Raw genomic sequence first — 19713 nt, forward strand, 5'->3', positions numbered from 1 at the left:
CATCTTACTATTCATACCATTTTAGATTTGGTAAAGTATATTTAACCTCTGAAATGAAATCTATATATATGTGCATTCTCCTTTTTTTGAAATTAAAAATCTATTTCACTCAATAATAACTAAAATTCCTGGAATATCAATTTGATAAGGAAAAAACTGTCATAAATGTATGATATATTCTCTTATGATAGCTACAAAAGTTTACGGCTTGAAGGCTTATGCACAATTCTTATATGTTGTTAAAAGTGAAGACTGTCACAAGAGTAGCAAAATGACTATAAAGATCATGAAGAAAATCCATTCATTTTACAAACCAGGTTAAATTCTCCTAAAAGTTAGATTTATTTAATAGTGATGCAGTGTCACAAGAAGTGGTAAAATAAGCGCAAACAGAATTTCTCTAATAAAAAAATTTAAGGGACTTATTAGAGTGCAGCTATAAATAAGCATTTTACAGAATAGCTCAACTGCTTGGAATTAATCTGGAAATGTGAGAAAAGCAAAAATCAAGTCTATTTTTGTATCTGTTTCCTATTGAATGTCCAGATGAACCCAGTGATAATCACAGAGTCTGAAGACAACAACTCACAAAAGTACTGAGATCCGTTTAATATTTTTTGAAGATATCCCCTGTAAAATGGCTTATATTTCCACAGGTACAATAGTGAAAAGAAATAAACTTTTCAATTTGACATGAAATATAAAAGAACAATTTTACAAATATATCCACAAAATTTAACTGCTCATAACACTATACATGGTAAATATGATCACCTCCCCTTAACTTCTAGACTATTTAATATGGAGAAGCAATCTGTCATCTCAATTAAAAAGAAACAACGTCTCTTTCACTGAGTTTATTTTTTAGAAATGCGGTAAGTACAATTGGAAAAATATCTGTTTTTCTCTATCTTCCTCTAGGTATACATCTTGACAGCTAAAATTCATTTGAGAGGATGTAAGTTTTACTAAAAAGAAAATACTGAATCCCCTTTTGTTTTACGGCTTCAATAATGTTTGCATTACTTTGAAAAGGTCCTGAAGTTGTCTTGTTGGCCTTTGACTGGGTTTGAAATGATAAGGGCTGTGCTTGAGTTCCAGCCGAATGAACCAGCAACTTCATCCCCTCAGAGGCCAAAGCATAGGAACATAAGATCGACAGCCAAAGGAATGGAGCTGGATTTGGCTTAAAATCAAGGTTCTGTGGTCTGTCTACCAGAAATTCCACTGTTATGAGGCAGGATTGCATGAAGACAACTAGTTTTTCCCCAGCATTAATAATTGTGTGCTATACACCCTTTCATGCAAATCCAAAAAGCAGAATGGCTTTAAAATGGAAAGATGAGCAAATTCATAGAACTGCAGGTAATAATTCTGAAACCTATATTACACTTAAATTAGGAAGTGGAAACGTGCTCCTTAAACCTGAAAAAGTGCCCAAACAACAGCAATGAGTTCCCAAAAGGGGTTTGAGTTTTTCTATGTAAGCAAAAACAAAAGACATTGAACCTTTATGAGGAAAAATGTTCTCAACTTTCCTAGTACAGTATTATGTAAGAACTTAAAACTTCCCTATTGATACTGGAAAATAAACTCCACTATAATCATGTTTATGCCAGTTCCTGGCATAGTTCTGCATCCAGATTCATTAGTCTCCTTAATGGAGCCCATCAGTTTTCCAATGGCTTTCTCCTTTCTTTACACCCTACCCCTGAAATTCTATAACCAGCTATATCACGTGGCTTCCCTGAGGCACAAAGGTACCAAACTCTATAATTAACTATCGAAGAATGATAAATATGCTCTCTATTTATATTAAAAGATTTTAATTCTTTTGGGCCACAGTTGGGGAGGGGGGAGGGGAACCAGAAAGCTTAACATGTTCTCTGCAATGTGAACTGTAGCCCTTTTTGCAAAAAGCTGAACCAAATAAGGAAATGTTAAGAGTTGCAGCATGCATGACCCAGCAGCACCGATTATTAATAATAAAAAATTCCAGACTAGAAAAATACTCAGAGTTTTACCCCATCCACTCTGATTTTTTTTTTTTTTTTGGTAGTACACTTACATGAAAATCAAACAAAGAAAAAGATCCACACGGAAATACATCACTGTGGTCTTACTTTTGGAAACCTATTTGCAAAAAGGCATTTGTCAGGGAGACCAGGATAACAGGAGGGCAATTTCCTATGTATGCATATTGGGAAGTGGGACTCATACTTTAATGTGAAGGCAAGCCACACATAAGAACATAAGTAAACTTTGAGAAGTTGCTTTTTCTGATTTGATTACTCTACTTTGGTAAGAGCTCTTTATTCTTAAAAGCTAGATTACTCTCAGCTCTGAAAAAAAATCTCATCAGGTAAAATTATTAGGGATCTTACTAGAAGTGGCCAAGTTGAGCATGGTTTCCTTTTTGTGGGCTTCCTGTGGTCCCAAAGATGGAGTAAAAGCGGACCTCACTTGGAAGCCGAAGGAAAAGACAAGGAACTGACAGAGGGCACTTGACTGTTCCCCCTTCCAAGCGCTTAGAATTTACTACCCACATCTCAACTCACGTGTAACTATCTTGGTTTACAAGTCAGAAACTTCATGCTGGAAGATAACTTTATTTTGGGGCACATGTTGTCTAAAGAACTACTAGACTTATATATAGTCCTTGTAAAGGAAAATCATGGTATTGGAACATAATTTTTTGGGAAAAAAAGGTAAAATCCAGCCTCTCTTGATACAAGACCATTTACCTTACAAGATACCTTTAGAGAGTATCAGGAATACTCACAACATCTGTAGCCATAATTTAAGAAATGGGAACTAGTGCCTCCTTTATAGTTTCGTGAAGTCCAAAGAATCATGGGATGACAAAACAGACTCTACCAGTGAAACCTAGTCACTGGAGATTCTTGATATATCAAAAGGCATTAGCTATATTATTCTAGGCCCTTCCATTTTTTCTTTTGCTTTATGGTCTGTGGGTAGAGTAAGCTACACAGAATAAATAGAATTACCACTAAGAGAACTGTTGTTAGATTTTTTCATGTCATTTAAATCCAAAAGACAAAAAAACAACAAAAACCAAAAACAAAACAGAAAACACCTTAACCTATGATCTCCATTAGAAAATAAAGTTATTTTAAAACTAAGAGGCCAAACTTTTAAACTATTAAGTATCAAATTAAGCAGCAGCAATCAAGAGTAATGTATCTTATCACTTCAAGAAAAATGGGTTAGAATGACTGAAACACTTTACTGGAAAAATATGAAAAGACCAATTCAAGTATGAATATAATATATTAGAATCATAAATTACATACCTTTACAAGGTTAAAAAATGTAGCACAAATCTGCAATGGATGATTTAAGAGGATATAAGTAGTGTAAATAAATAGTTGTTCCATGTGTCAGGGATCTATTTCATCTCAGCCAGCTTCTGGCAGTCTCATTTCCTAAAGATCTTCATATTCTGGGAGTACCAAGCTCTGAGAATGAGCATCCACGAATTATTATTCAAAATGAAATGAAACTAACAGAGAGGGATGGTGGAGCTCATATGAAATTCCAATTTAATTATTCCTTAGTAAACACTCATTTGCTCTCTCAAAGTCAGAATTTCAAATTATCTCTGCAGATGTACCACTTGGTGTTGTGTATATCCAATGATCACATTTAAATTTAGTTTGATTTGCAAACATTTTCAAAACTTACAGGGCTCCTTAAGCTGCACGGGAACATGACAGATGGTGGAAAGTGAGTGAACAAAAACAATTATCATTGTGATATGTGGCTTTTAGGCTCACAGAATCTGGGCTTTCTTAAGGAAAAAAAAAAAAAAACTCCTTTATGAAACCCCAACATGTGATTTTAGAAGTAATAGCTTATTTTAATCATTCTTAAACCTTATAACAGTTCAATACGCAAATTAATTTGGTATTATAGTAGCTAGGCCATGTCTACTGCTGCAATATTCACCCTTACTTAATGAATTTTTAAGAGTCACTAAATTTTAACCAACGTAACAGTTCTGGGCATGCAAGATGAGTATCAGGGACAAATCAGACTAAGGAGAAATAACAAAGCAGACTAAAAAGTTATGGAGAATTCTTTTGAAATGCCAAGGTTTTCGATGAATGTGTGTACAAAGTAATTAAATTCCACCAAAGTTAAAAAAAAATCACAATATATGAATATTCCCTCCCAAATAATATATGAAAAATGAATCAGAAAAAAACCCAGATTTCAAAACAACCACCTGTGCATAAGGTCTCCTGCCAATCACTAACATTTGATAAAGCCACCCCTTTGGTATCAGGTCAGATTCTAGTCATTATCAAGTATTTCCAGACACTCTATCGTTCAGTTAACACCTACACCACGCGGCACTGAAGTTTGCACATTGAGAGCCAATGACTTTTGAATCAGTTTCTTCCACATTTGTAAAATACAATTTAAAGGATTGTCCAAGTTTCTTAAAGGAAAAACTTGGTAAAAATTCAAGGTTAAAATAAAAGCTTAGCATTTAAAATCTGATTATTACAAAGATATCACGGTTTAATCAAGTGGACTTTAATGACTATGCTGCTGTTTTGAGCATGCAACACACCACTGATATCTGTTATATTCTTGGCATGTTTCATCAGTGTCCCCTTCTTTTCCCCAGCCCCAACCCTCCCTTCCCTTAATAAACATTATAAAAAGGTAAAATCTAGAATTAGTGGCAAAATCTTCACAGTAACTTGTTAATAAAGTCGTAGATGGCTGTCGCATCAGTCAATTGGACCTTGGAAAATCAATTTGATGCAGTTTTGTTCCCCAACCAGCTGCGTTGCACAGAAAGGGCAGGCAGCATGAAATGCATGAGTTCCATGAGGCAACGGAATCTGAGACCAATATTTTGCAGACTTCTCTGAGCACACATGTCCACAGGGGGTGAAAGCGTGGGTTGGCGGTCCTGCGTCTACATAAAATCCTGCCTCACAGCCAAGCCAGAGAGGTACGTAGGGGCCCACAGTCCTGCACATGGGACACTCCCTCTCATTGGCCTCTGTGTCGCTCCGGTGGCCCCAGTTGTGGTACCCATGCACGTGGCCACAGCTGAGATACGCCCAGGGCTGCTTCTCCTCCACCACCTCTTTCCTGTTGATGCTAGGGAAGGCCAAGGTGTTGAGCCCCACAGGACACTGTGGCCGGGCGGCATTGATCTCCTGGCGGAGAGCTTCTATGTGTTTCTGAGTTGGCGTATGAAAAAGGCCATCTGCTGTTCTCCAGAGAAGAGTGGCCCCACACAGGTCAATGAGGGAGCCATCTTGCAGCACGTTGGTTTCACTTTCCACCTACAAACAAGGTTTGATAGACATGCCTTTTAGAAGCAAAATTTGGCAAATCACTCCAACATCCTTCCCTCTTAAAATCAACAAAAATTATCATTAAAGAAAACACAGGTTGCAAGCAAGTATTAGTTGGGAGACAGTTTATTCCACTAACAATAGGACTGGGGCAGCACCCTATTCTCCCTGAGCTTCTGCAGTTTCCTCATTTGAAAAGTGGATATGACATTTAGGTCAAATGCACAAAGCCCTAAGCACCACGTATCTAAAGCTTTACATGTTGAATTAATGTAATGATTATTGCAAGGAACCTCATGGATCTCATTAACTTTGTATTCTTCCTCCCTAACTCAATAACACAATTACCCAGTTGTCTCATAGGGTCCAGGTGAAGACATATACTTCAATGAAGCCCAATCCAGAGACCCCTGTGGGGGTCCTGCAGTAATTACCGCAGTGGTCCAAAAGACTCCTGGTGATCGTAGCTTCGGGTGTACCTTGGATCTTATCTTTCACCTTTCATTCCTAAGGTTTGAAGCTTTTAACCTTCATTTCTAAAAGGCTAGCTGGGCAGTGGCACCAAGTGACAGCTGACCAGGGCATGGTCCGCAGGAGTCCCATCAGGTTAAAAGCATGGACTCTGCAGCCTGCCAGCCTGGGCTTAAATCCTGCCCTGTCACTTAGAAGCTATGTGACCATGGGCAGGTTATTTAAGCTTCTGTGCCTTGATGACCTCTTCTGTAAAATGTAGATAAGGTTGCTTTGAGGATTAAATAAATTAATCCAAATAAAGTGCTTAGAGCAATGTCTGGCACAAGGTAAGCATTATGTAAATATTTGCTATTTTAACTTCAATGATGATGGGAAGTCAGAAATGGTTTTTAAAATGGTTTTCCCCTTAAACAGATTCAAAAAAGATATTGTCAAGAGTCAGAGGGTAGGATGAGAGGAAGACACTCCAGAAAGAAACATGAAAAGGTCAAATGCTACGTGCATTGTGGGAACAACGAATTCAACAGAGAGCCGAGCAAGGCTGGAACTCAGGTGCTGGCTAGGCAGGGCGGGACACTGAGGCTGGGGAGGGGGCTGGCCACGGGAGGTTTAGGCAACTGTAAAATCACAGTTTTGCCTTTCAAAAAGGTTCCTTCCAGAGCTGTGGAGGATGGAGGTGAGGGAAGAGGACTAGCGTGGGGCTCTCCATCCAGGCAAACGAGGGCAGGTGACCCTCAACAGAGAGAGGGTCAGTGGCAACAGAGGGCCCAGGTGTTTGGTGTCAAGGAGGTACTCGGCACGCCTCAGCTCCTAGAGATTTGAGGAAGAAAGATGTTCATATATCTGGCATTCTTGTCTAGGTAGAATGGGACTTTCCACAGACAGGAAACATGGGAGAAAAGGAAGTTTTGGGTACAGAGTATCTGTGGTGACAATGCATAGAAAGCACGAGTGTTTGTGGCTTGGAAAACAGATGTGGCCAGGAGAAATATATCTGGGATTTAACAGTATCTAGGTGAAGTCTTTAGATGAGACTTCCCAGGCAGGGCCGAAAGGGGGCAGAGGAAAACAACTGTGTAAAGGTGAGACAGAGGTAAGGAAAGAACTAAACATTCTGTCCCTTTCTGACTTTCTACTGCCCTCAGGATCAAGCCCAAGCTTCTTAACACGCTTAAAGCAGGTAGACCTGAATTTCAATCTTAATCACAGCATCTCTTAACTCTGTGCCACGGGGCAATATGTAACCTCCCTATGCTATACCTTCCTCACTCGTAAAATGGGGAGGATTCCATCGCCCTGACAGTGCTGCTGTGCAGGTTAAACTGCTATTGTCTCTGTGCAGGCTAAACAGAGCTATTGTCTCTGACATGTTAATGCAGTGCCTGCACCCAGTAATCATTTACTGACATCTTCCCCTTGTTGTTATAATGATTACAACTAGTCCAGCCAAGGTAGGTAAGTTTTGTGTAAAATTATCCAGTGGTCAGAAACCAAATACTTATTTGGAAAGAATGCTTTTACATTCCCTTCCCTATCTACAATCTCCTGAAAAGCATTAAAAGGAAGTTTATTGAATTTGCTTGCCCTTTCATAGAAAATGCTTCTCATATTTATTCAGTTATGATGTTCCAAGACCAGGCTTTACTGTAAAATGCACAGGCTGTACCTGTAGGTGAATAATGGTATAAAATAGTAATAAAAATAACAAATCCCTAAAAGCAAACATGCAGTAGAGAATAGCAAGCCAGTTTAGCACAACCGTCTCCCATCTTAGCAATATTTGCTTATCATTGTTCTCTCTGAAAAATGCTCAGTCATATCTTCTATTTTTCTATGGGACTTTTGAAAAAGACATTTGCTGTCTCTTGTTCTAGATTCTACCTAACAATTAACTAAAAATACAGGGTATGGAAAATTAAGTAAGAACCTTCTGGCAGCTATGCCATTTAACTACGGCAAGATCAGAAACCCAGTGCTTCCCATTAAAGCTATTATAATTTCCCTCCATAAGAAGAAAGGGTTAAAGGATCAACTACTTTAGGGCATGGGAATAAGTGGTGATATTTACAGGAAAATATTAACATGCCAGGTCAATGCAGTATATGAATTATTTCAAGTAAAAAGCTGTAACTATGATTTTGGTGAAGAATATGGAGAGTTGTGCGTTAATTTCTTACTGTGAACTCAAGGAAAGAAAGCTAACTTATTATATCTTTTTTTGCCAGAAAACTCTAGCAATTAATTCTGTAATTCATAATTTAAACTATTTTTAGTCTGGGACTGTTCAGGATTTTTCCAAATTAGTACAGTTTTACAATAAAAATAAGTTTATTTTTCTTAAAATGAATGTGTTATTTTGCAGTAAGGTATAAAATAAAAGATTATGCTCTTAAGGGGTAAGAAGTACAGGATATTTATTTCCACTACGTGAAGCTTAATCACTAAAGAAAATAAGGCTATTTCCTTCTTACTTTCAGGTGCTTGTAGATGTTTCATTCTCTTTGGTCAAAGGTACAGAGCATCTGTATAAAGGTTCAGGATTTCAGGAAAGGAAAACGATAGTCCTCCAGTTTTATTTTTGCAGTTTAGTACATTCTGCAGAGCTAAGTTAACTCACCAGCTTTCCCCTTTGCTGGGCCGATCTGGTTTCTCGCAAGGTATAGACATCTCCGCAGACCGAGATCTCACGCCAGACCCCGGGCTGGGACTCTTCGGTGAAGCCCCCTCTTGGATGCATCACGAGGACGCCATTCGTAGTGAGCCCATCCATGTGGCCATCAGGGTTTTTCCATTTTGCTGCCTTTTCCTGTATAATGTGCCACAGAATAGAAAATACATGCTAACACTAGGTTCAAAATGAAGGGTTTCTACAATCTTTTTAAAATACTGGTCAGGGTAAAGGGGAGGAAAAAGTGATGAATTGTCATTTTCTATTTAAAGCTAGATAATTAGAAGGATAAAATACACAATTATTCTCACAATATGAAAGGAGTGCTAAAATGGATGAATGATTTATCAATGGATGTACCTTATATTTATCTAGGAAGTTAAAAAAACAAAAAAAACTTGATGCCTCAATTTCTCCCTCAGAAATTCTTTTTAAAAATCCCCAAGATGGGAAGCGGACTTGGCCTAATGGATAGGGTGTCCGCCTACCACATGGGAGGTCCACGGTTCAAACCCGGGGCCTCCTTGGCCCGTGTGGAGCTGGCCCATGAGCAGTGCTGATGCGTGCAAGAAGTGCCATGCCACGCAGGGGTGTCCCCCCGTAGGGTAGCCCCATGTGCAAGGAGCGCACCCCATAAGGAGAGCCGCCCAGTGCGAAAGAAAGTGCAGCCTGCCCAAGAATGGCGCTGCACACACGGAGAGCTGACACAACAAGATGACACAAGAAAAAGAAATAGAGATTCCTGGTGCCACTGATAAGGACAGAAGCGGTCACAGAAGAACACAAAGTGAAAGGACACAGAGAGCAGACAACTTGGGAGGAGAGGAGGGAAGGGCAGAAAAATAAATAAAAAATAAATCTAAAAAAAAAAAAAACCCCAAAAACCCAAGTTACCAGAAATCTAATATATGTTCTTCAGTTCTGTGTAGTGCTTTCATTCTACTATCAAAAAAATGCTTTATATACACTCATTATTTAGGAAATGTACAGAAAGGATAGTCCCCCTCCTTTTTAAAAAATTTTTTAATTGAAGTATATCATTCATACATCAACACACAAAAACAATAAGTGTCTAGTAAAGATTGTGAACTTACAAAATAAACATACATAACATCACATAGGGATCTCATACATCACCTCTCTACCAACTCTTTGCATTGGTGTGAAACATTTGTTACTAACTATGCAGGAGCATTATCAAAACATTACTGCCAAGTATATCCTTTATCTTACATTTGGTGTATTTTCCCCCAACCCATACATTTTTTTAAAATGTATTTTTGTTACAGATACTGTGAATTTGCAAAACAATCATACAGATGTGTAGATTTCCCATACAACTCCACACCCTGGTGGAACATTTGTTACAGATTATGAGATAATATCATTAGACTATTACTACCAATCATGGTCCATAGCATGCATTTGGCACACTCTTTCCATACACCTCCATTATCAACACAGTATAGCTTGGCATTAATGCAAGAATATTGTAGTATTGCTGTTAACCACAGTCTGTAGGTCTTACCAATTGTAGTTTTCCCATGCTTCTCCATATTCCCATGACCGTGCAATAGTGATATACATCTGCTCTAGCTAACAAAAGGACTCTCTTGCATTTGTACCCTTAACCACAATTCTCAACTGCCTCTGGGTTCACTGTGTTATTCAGTCCCTAGATTATTCTTTAGCTTGCTTTCTATTGACATTTACTTCCCCAGACTACCCTTTTCAGTCACAATCCCATTTATAAATCAGTTGTTACTCACTATAATGTGTTACTATCAACTCTATCCATCTCCACACTTTTACAGTCTAATTAAAACTTGTATGTACATTAAGCATCCATAGTTCTTCTCAACCCTCCTCTTATCTTCTTAAAACCTATACCCTAGGTTTTAATTCCATGTGTTTATTATTTGTATTTAGTTCATATTAATGAGACCATGCAATATTTGTCCTTTTGTGTCTGGCTTACTTCACTTAGTATAATGTCTTCAAGACTCATCCGTGTTATCACATACGTCCCAATTTCATTTCTTCTTATTGTACCATAGTATTCCATCATATGTATATACCACATTTTGTTTATCCATTCATTGGTGGATGGGCACTTGGGTTGTTTCTATCTTTTGGCAATTGTGAACAATGCTGCTATGAACATTGGTGTGCAGATGTCTGTCTGTGTCATACTTTTTAGTTCTTCTCGATATATTCCTAGTAGAGGAATTGCTGGATTATATGGCAGTTCTATATTTAACTTCCTGAGGAACCGCTAAACTGTCTTCCACAGAGGCTGCATTTTACACTCCCAGTGTAAACAGTGAAGGAGTATTCCTATTTCTCCACATCCTCTCCAGCACTTATTGTTGTCTGTTTTTTAAATAATGGCCATTCTATGTGGTGTTAGATGATATCTCATTATTGTTTTAATTTGCATTTCCCTAATAGCTAGTGACATGGGACATTTTTTCATGTGCTTTTGGGCCATTTGTATTTCCTCTTTGGAGAAATGTCTATTTAAATCTTTTGCCCATTTTTATTATTGAGTGGTATGATCTTTTCATATAGAATGGAAATCAAACCCTTATCGGATAAGTGGTTTCCAAATATTTCTCCCATACACTGGGCTCCTTTTTCATCTTATTGATGAAGTCCTTTGAATCACAGAAATGTTTAAGTTTGAGGAGATCCCATTTATCCATGTTTTCTTTTGTTGCTCATGCTTTTGGTGTATGGTTTAAGAATCCACCACCTACCACCAGGTCTTGAAGATATTTCCCTATATTTTCTTCTAGGAGCTTTCTTGTACTTCCTTTTATATTTAGGTCTTTGATCCATTTTGAGTTAATTTTTGTGTGAGGTAGGGGTCTTCTTTCTTTCTTTTGGCTATCCAGTTTTCCCAACACCATTTGTTGAAAAAACTGTTCTGCCCCAGTTGGAAGGACTTGACAGGCTTGTCAAAAATCACTTGGCTGTAGATGTGAGGGTCTGTCTCTGAACCATCAATTTGGTACCATTGGTTTGTGTGTCTATCTTTATGCCAATACCATGCTGTTTTTACCACTGTAGCTAGGTAATATGATTTAAAGTCTGGAAGTGAGAGTCCTCCAATTTCACTTTTCCTTTTTAAGATGTTTCTGGCTATTCGGGGCCTCTTACCCTTACAGATAAATTTGATAATTGTGTTTTCCATTTACTTAAAAAATGCTGGTGGGATTTTTATTGGGGTTGCATTGAATCTGTATATCAGTTTGGATAGAACTGACATCTTAATGATATTTAGTCTTCCACTCCATGAGCATGGAATGCTCTTCCAATTATTTAGGTCTTTTTAAATATCTTTTAGCAATGCATTGTAGTTTTCTGAATATAAGTGCTTTGCATCTTTGGTTAAGTTTATTTCTAAATATTTGATTCTTTTAGTTGCTATTGTAAATGGACTCTTGTTCTTGACTTCCTCCTCAGATTGTGCATTATATAGAAACACCACTGATTTTTGTGTATTGATCTTGTATCCTGATACTCTATTGAAATCATTTATTAGCTCTAGCAGCTTTGTTGTAGATTTTTCAGGATTTTCTAGATATACAATGATATCATCTACAAATAGTGAAAGTTTTAATTCTTCCTTTCCAATTTGCATGTCTTTTATTTCTTTTTTTTTGCCTGACTGCTCTAGCTACAACCTCTAGCATTATATTAAACAACAGTGGTGACAGTGGGCATCCTTGTCTTGTCCCTGATCTCAATGGGAAAGCTTTTGGGTTTTCACCACTGAGTACAATGTTAGCTGTGGGTTTTCATATATGGCCTTTATCATGTTGAGAAAATTTCCTTCAATTCCTATTTTTTGTAGTATTTTTATCAAGAGAGGATGTTGTATTTTGTCAAATGCCTTTTCTGCATCAATTGATAAGATCATGTGATTTTTCTTTGATTTATTAATGTGGTATATTATGCTGATTGATTTTCTTGTATTGAACCAGCCTTGCATGCCTGGTATAAAACCCACTTGATCATGACAGATAATTCTTTTAATGTGTTCTTGGATTCGATTAGCACGTATTTTCTTGAGCATTTCTGCATCTGTGTTCATTAGAGAAATGGGTCTGTAATTTTCTTTTTTTGTAATATCTTTCACTGGCTTTGGTATTAGGGTGATAATTGGCTTCATAGAATGTGTTTGGTAGCATTCATTATTGTTGAATTTTTTGGAAGAGCTTGAGTAAGACTGGTATTAAAGCTTCTTTGAATGCTTGGTAGAACTCACCTATGAAACTGTCTGGTCCTGGGCTTTTCATTTTGGGGAGTTGTTTGATGACTGTTTCAATTTCTTTACTTGTAATTGGCTTGTTGAGGTCTTCTATTTCTTCTAGTGTTCAGTGTAGGTTGTACATTCCTAGGAATTTTTCCATTTCATCTACGTGCCCCCCCCCCCCCCCACCTTTTTAAAGAATTTTTACTAATAGTATGAAATTTTAAAAAACATCAACTAGTTGTGGCCATTGTATTTTCATACAAATCATTGTTCATATACTCAAAGGTAGAAGGCACAAGCAGTAAGACAGACACTCTTGGTTGCCTGTGCCACACCAATTTCCCCCATCTTCCCTGGTTATATGACTTGGGGGAAGTCCTGATTAGTATGCACCAATTATGCTAATCCCAGCTCACTGGCCAGAGGCTGGCTTAGGGGTGGACATAGGACTGAGTTCTGGCTAATGAGACAGGGTATACGGTGTTCTTGGAGGTTTCCAGAAAAGGTTACTTTCCTCTAAAAAGAGATGAGGGGACAAATGCCTCTGGTGTCTCTTCTTCCACTGGAAGCTGTCATGCTGCTGGGGATATGTGGCACAGCAGGAGCCATCTTTCACCACAAGAAGACCTCATGGTGAGGTCCCTGGATGTCACAGAACCACTGAATTAGCCAACCCTGGAGCTGATCTCTGTTGGCTCTTCTTGTCACGTAGGATAATACATTTTTGTTATTTAGGACATTTTGAATGTTTTACTCCCCCTGTAAACACTATCCTGATTCAATGGGAACTACATTAAATCTGGACACTCACTAAACTTTTGTGTCTCAATTACATGGAAACTCCATGAGGATGGGGATTTTTCATGTTTTGTTCTCTGTGGTAATCGCATCTACAGTATCCAGTATAGAACATAGCAAACACTTGGTGAAAATGTGCTGAACGAATCACTAATTGTTTCATCTGAACCCTAATTATCTAGATTGGCCATTTCTTCCTCCCCTGAAATAAACCCTCTTAAGCTTACCATTGATATATAATGCAGAATGTTATTATATGTATTTTTTAAGTAATTAATGTACATATTATACATTGTATAGCCAATATAACAAATATGATTTAATTATTTTTGATTTTTTAAAAAACAGTTTTTCAAACTGGCCATCCAAGAACTAAAATCTCAAAATCTAAGCAGAGCAGAGGGAGCAGAGGGAGCAGATGTGGCTCAAGCAGCTGAGTGCCCACCTCCCAGATGGGAGGTCTTGGGTTTGGTTCCTGGTGCCTCCTAAAGAAAAAACAACGAGCCAACAGTGAGCAAAAGACAACCAGCAAATAGACGAGGGAGCCAGCCTGAGGGTGGGGGGTGGGGGTAGAATCTAACCAGAGGCATCACGCAAAGCAAATGTTTTGTGACATGAAATGTTTGTTATCCTAATAATGGCTGCTTTTTCTGGTAACAAAATACTTCTCAATAGTACTTACTCCGAGAAATATGTTTTTGGAGGAGTCAAATCCTGCTGCGAATATCCGTGCTGTATAAGGTTCATTCCTGTCGCAGACAATCCTGCAGGCAAACCTGGATATGGTGCTTTGTGTGATCTGGGCTTCATCATTATTCTGACTGCCAGAAATCGTGTCAGTGACGACGAAGTCGATAGGGCTCTCTGTTGATCTGCCCACCTAAATAAATCAAATTTACTCATGATTCACTTGAGAAAGATCACCGCGCCACACTTCGCTCACGTGGACTGGGCATTCAAGACCCCTTTAACGTTCATTAGCTCTGCCTGAGGGTCAGAAGTCAATAAAACATGTTCAGTTGTGTTCTGTTTCCTGTTTAAGTAAGGGAGTTATTAGGGTAACCAAGCATCAGATTTTAAATATAAAGAGAAGGTTCAATTTTCTATTCTGGGGGAACACACTAGATCTTCCTTCAAACATCAGATTGTATCTCTTGGGTCACGCAGAAATATTACTTTTACAGCAAATCATTCTTTTTCTTCTCCTACTTCTGAGTGGATAAAAGCATGGACGATTTTAAAAGAAGCTAATATACAAACGTTCCCCACCTTCCCTTGCCCATCTCCAGAGAATGGTTTTCCTCACTAAGTAAATCAACAGTCACTCACAGCATGAAGAAGAAAAGGCCCAATCCTGACATAGAAATAAAACGTTTATTACCACCACTCTGTGCAAATGAAACTACTGTAAAGGGCTTATCCATGTCAGCCTAACATTGGGGATATGGTCAAACAAAAGATTAAAAATGCTGGTCTTAACATTTCAATTTTGTATGTTTTGAAAAACTGCCTTGGAAAAGTCTAAACGAGTTGCCAAACATATATTTGCTTACTTTCCTCAGTATGTTTAAATGCTTCCAGAAAAAATATATTTCATTAGGAAACTCTTAGTGTTTTAACAAAGCTTTTCAAATTCAATAAATCCAGTAAGACAGGTACTGCTTTCACCTTTGAACTGGAAAGAGTTAATCTGTTTACAAGTAAAGAAATCTTTAAGATGGAATATTAAAATGTTTATGCAATGTCCGATGAGTCTCTAACTGAAAAAAAAATGTGATCAATGTTCTATGTGCCAAACAGGCTTCTTAAATTAAAAATCATTTAAGTGTAAATGTATCACTTCTCACTAAACATATTAATGTTCTCCCTCACCTTAGTAACTTTGATTCCGAAGCTGCCCATGGAAGGAACACACAGAGAACCTGCGAGGGCCTATGTGTCAGGCTCCAAAAATGCCAATTTCCCAGGTATCTTTATCTTAATTTCAAAATTCAATCTAAATATAAGCAATGGAATATACTTTTTATCCCACTGAATAAAAGTGAAGCAATATACATTTTGTCACTTAGCTCTACTTGCTTCCTAGGACAAAATTATTAAATTTCTTTTGTAAATCACACAGATGCATTTGCATGCACAGACACTCTCAGTAAAGCCACAGACAACAGAGTTTTCCTTGTTCTGTTTTTTTTTTTTTTTAACAACCCTTAATTTTTTGTCCTAATGAAATGCGTCTGGAATAAATTAAACTGCTGGTTCACTGAAACTCATCAACTTGAATAAATGCATATTGCCTGAATATAATATGCATTTTAGGTTTAGAAAACATACAACTTGTTAAAAATGCAACATAAAATAAAAATTAGAGGTATTACAAAATCTTTTCATACAGTTCATCTTTCTAAAGTTACAAAAATCTTTCTGCCACAGGATTCACTTAAAGGCTGGGTGTATAGCTCCTTAGAAGTTCTAAGGAGTCAGACTACTTTCTCAAAAATTTTTACAGATATTTTTAAAATTAGAAAAGTAACAAATGCTCACTGCAAAATACTTAACAAATACAAAAAAGTAGGAGAAAATAAAGGTTCCTCCAAACCTAGGAACACTGGTCCTGAACCTCTATTCCAATAACGCTTAGGTGAGAAATGTGAAAAGTTCTAAAATTGCCTAGTCTTCACCCACAAAACCTGAAGCCCCCACAATGGCACACAACCGCTGTCCTAATTTTGGTCAACCTCCATGGGATAGGGCAAAGCTTTTCAAGCTTTGTTAAAAGTTCAAAGTTAAAAATCTCCCTCTGCTAGAATGTCACACTACTGCTGTTTCTTGTCTACAAAGATTACTTTCTCCTAGAAAGGCCACATTCCAGGTTCATCCCAAAGTATTAAATTAATGTCTTGATGAATTACCTGAAATTGACTGTAAAACATGAAATTTTATTCCAACTATAACATACTGCTAGGATCAATTATTTCACATCATGATTCTTATCTGACTGGTCATACAATTGCTTATCAATTCACTTCCATTTAAATCTAATCTGTAGAGTGCTAGTGTAATTTTACACTTTAGGATACAAGTCTCATGGTGCTTTCACCAGGAAAAAATATAAGCCACTTTCCTACTGGAAATCACTCAATGTAGAAAACCTGGAACCAGTCATTTCTTTTGACTATTGGATCAAATCTTCATTATTATTTTAATGGTTGTTATGTACACAAGCTAAGATGCTTCTGAAGGTCATCTAATATTCATATAGTGCCGATATTCATATAGTAGACACATTGGGAACTTTATTCCCTGCTATTGTCACTCACATACATAATAAGTATAATTTAGCATTTTAAAACTAATTACATATATAATCATTATATATTTTAATATTTTAATTATGTATATAATTAATTTAAAAATACAATAAAAAGGGGCACCAAAAATAAGATCATCTGTTTGGATGGGATGTTTCGGCAATGCCAAACTGCTATAAAAATTTCCAGGGGGCTCCTCTCAATTTCTGTGCTCATCTCATCCTAAACTGATAAGAAATATTTTGCTGCTCAGAGGACCACAGTTTGAGTGGCATGTTCTCAACAAGTCTGCAGTCTTTAAAACGCTGTCCTTTATCTGCAAGCAACCATCAAGCTATAGTACCGGTTCTCTGATTCACTTACCAGCGATACTTCTTGGAAAACCTGTCAATAGTCACTAACTCCGTTTCCTTGCCCCTCCTTCAATTCTCTCCTCAAACCACTCAGTTGAGCTCCCCTCCCCATGACTCTACTGAAAACATTCTTGCTAAGGTGACAACAATCAATAACAGGCTAAATCCAGGGCTTAGACTCAGCCAGTATATCCTGGTTCATCTCTACCAGGTATTAAAATAATGAAACAGTTCCAGGTTAGTTGGTAAACAGGCCCCCATCCCCTCTTTTTCTGTTCCCACCTTCATGTAATATTACTAGCCAGTGACACTCAGATTTGCCTGGGGGGCTCCTGATCTCTCCCATGAGCTTCAGACTAATATAGCCCACCGCTACTTGGATGTCTAATAACCATCTCAAATGGATGCCCCTTCAATCTCTAGATTTCCCAATTTGCTCAAGCTAAAAATCAAAACCCAAAGTATCGCCCCCTCAATTCTTCATTTTCTCCATGCTCACATTTAACCCTCTGTTAATCCTGTCAATGCTACCTCAGAACACATCTTTACTACCTCTACTTTGTTCCACTTTAGTTCCAGTTATCATCACCTTTTACTTTGATTCCATTCCATTAGCCTCCAAACTGGTCTCCCTGCTTCCATACTTGCCTCTTAGAATCTTTTCTACACATTAGTTGGACTTATCTTTTTTTTGTTTGTTTCGCAGAGAAACTTATTTTAATAGCACTAATCCTAATACCAATTTACCGATGTGTCTGCTGAAGGTTTATTTAAGTATCTCTGACACATGAGATTTCATTTAGTTCAAATGGGGGTTCTTCTAAATTAAATTTTCTATATAATTAAAAAAATTTTTTTAAAAAGATACTTAGATTACATAAATGTGACATAGTGGAATTATCTTTTGAGAATAAAAATCAGATTATAGCTCTCTCCTGGCTTTAAAAATTCCAACAGCTTCCTACAACTCCTAGAATAAAACCCAAACTCTTTACCAGGCCTAAAAGGCCCTACTTAATATTAATACTCAATTTAGCTTCTGCCTACCTCTCTAAGCTCACGTCACTTCACTTCTTTCCTACCTAAGGCTTTTGCTCTCCCTGCTCCCTGTGCCTGGAATTCTTGCTTGTTTGTGGTCTGCCTCCTCTAGAGGCAGAAAGGGGAGCCTAAACTGTCCATCCCCAGTGGCTGGAGGAGTATACGGCAAATCGTAGCGCTCAAGAAATACCTATTAATGAATAGAGGATTATGACAGTGAGTTTGAACCCTGTGAGATATGTACACACACACACACACACACACACCATGCACAATGGTTCAAGAAATAACTACTGAAAATATGAAGGTATTGTTTAACATTTTTTTCTTAACTAAACAGATGTTAAATGTTACTATTTAAAACTATTGCAAGCTAAATTAAAAATCAAACAAAAAATGAAAAAATCATGCATCGCAGCAGCCAGGCTCAAAGCCTACAAACTAAGCATCCAAGGATCAAAGACCACTGAACACTGCCTGCAGGACCCAACCAGTCTCCCAGCCTTGGGGTCAGAACGTTTTGGCATCACACCGCACCTTACAAGTTTTCTAAGACATTCCATCACTTCCTTTGATTCCTTTCATGAACTCTTTGCTTATTCTAATTATTTCTAATCAGTGAGACCATTATAATATTTAACCTTTTGTGCCTGGCTTATTTCACTCAATATGATGACTTCAAGGTTCATCTATGTTGTCACATATATCAGGACTCCATTCCTTTTTTATGGCTGAAAAATATTCCATTGTGTGTATATACTGCACTTTATCCATTCATCTATTGATGGACATGAGTTGTTTCCATCTTTTGGCAATTGTGAATAATGCTGCTATGAACATCACTGTGCAAATATCTGTTTGAGCCCCTGCTTTCAATTCTTTTGGGTACATACCTAATATTTGGAAATCACACATCCAATAAAGGATTAATATCCAATATATATAAAGAAATCCTTTAACTTAACAACAAAATGACAAACAACCTGATTATTACAAAATAGGCAAAAGATTTGAATATACATCTCTCCAAAGAAGATATACAAATGGCCAGAAAGCATGTGAAAAGATGCTCAACATCATTAGCCATTAGGGAAGTACAAATCAAAACCACAGTGAGATATCATTTCACAACCATTAGGATGACTGCTATTTAAAAAAAAAAATCAGGAAGTAAGTGTTGGAGATGATGCAGAAAATTCAGAATACTCATTCATTGCTGGTGGCAGTGTACAATGGAAGTGGAAGACAGTTTGGCAGTTCTTCAAAACACTCAGTACAGAACTAACATATGGCCCAGCAACCCCAATATTAGGTATGTACCAAAAAATATCAGGTTGGTTTAGTGTATTATTCAAGTCCAGTACTTTCTTATTGATCTTCTGACTAGATGTTCTACCCATTTTTGAGAGCGGTGTGTTAAAGTCTCCTACTACTACTAATGTAGAACTGTAAATTTTTCCCATGAAATCTG

The 19713-nt window shown here is 37.4% G+C and overlaps 1 protein-coding gene across 1 annotated transcript in view; it reads right to left on the reverse strand.

Annotated features, from left to right (window-relative positions):
- Positions 1-594: 594 nt before the first annotated feature.
- Positions 595-19713, reverse strand: part of PELI2 (pellino E3 ubiquitin protein ligase family member 2) — a 196506-nt gene continuing 177387 nt past the window's right edge. Inside the window, exons 4-6 of the mRNA XM_058293384.1 lie at positions 14226-14423; positions 8434-8622; positions 595-5330 (exon numbers count right to left, since the gene is read on the reverse strand). Coding sequence (XP_058149367.1) covers positions 4764-5330; positions 8434-8622; positions 14226-14423 — 954 coding nt within the window. The 3' untranslated portion in view covers positions 595-4763. The remainder of the gene's footprint in view (positions 5331-8433; positions 8623-14225; positions 14424-19713) is intronic.

The sequence above is a fragment of the Dasypus novemcinctus genome, chromosome 3 (assembly GCF_030445035.2).
Source record: "Dasypus novemcinctus isolate mDasNov1 chromosome 3, mDasNov1.1.hap2, whole genome shotgun sequence".
NCBI lineage: Eukaryota > Metazoa > Chordata > Mammalia > Cingulata > Dasypodidae > Dasypus > Dasypus novemcinctus.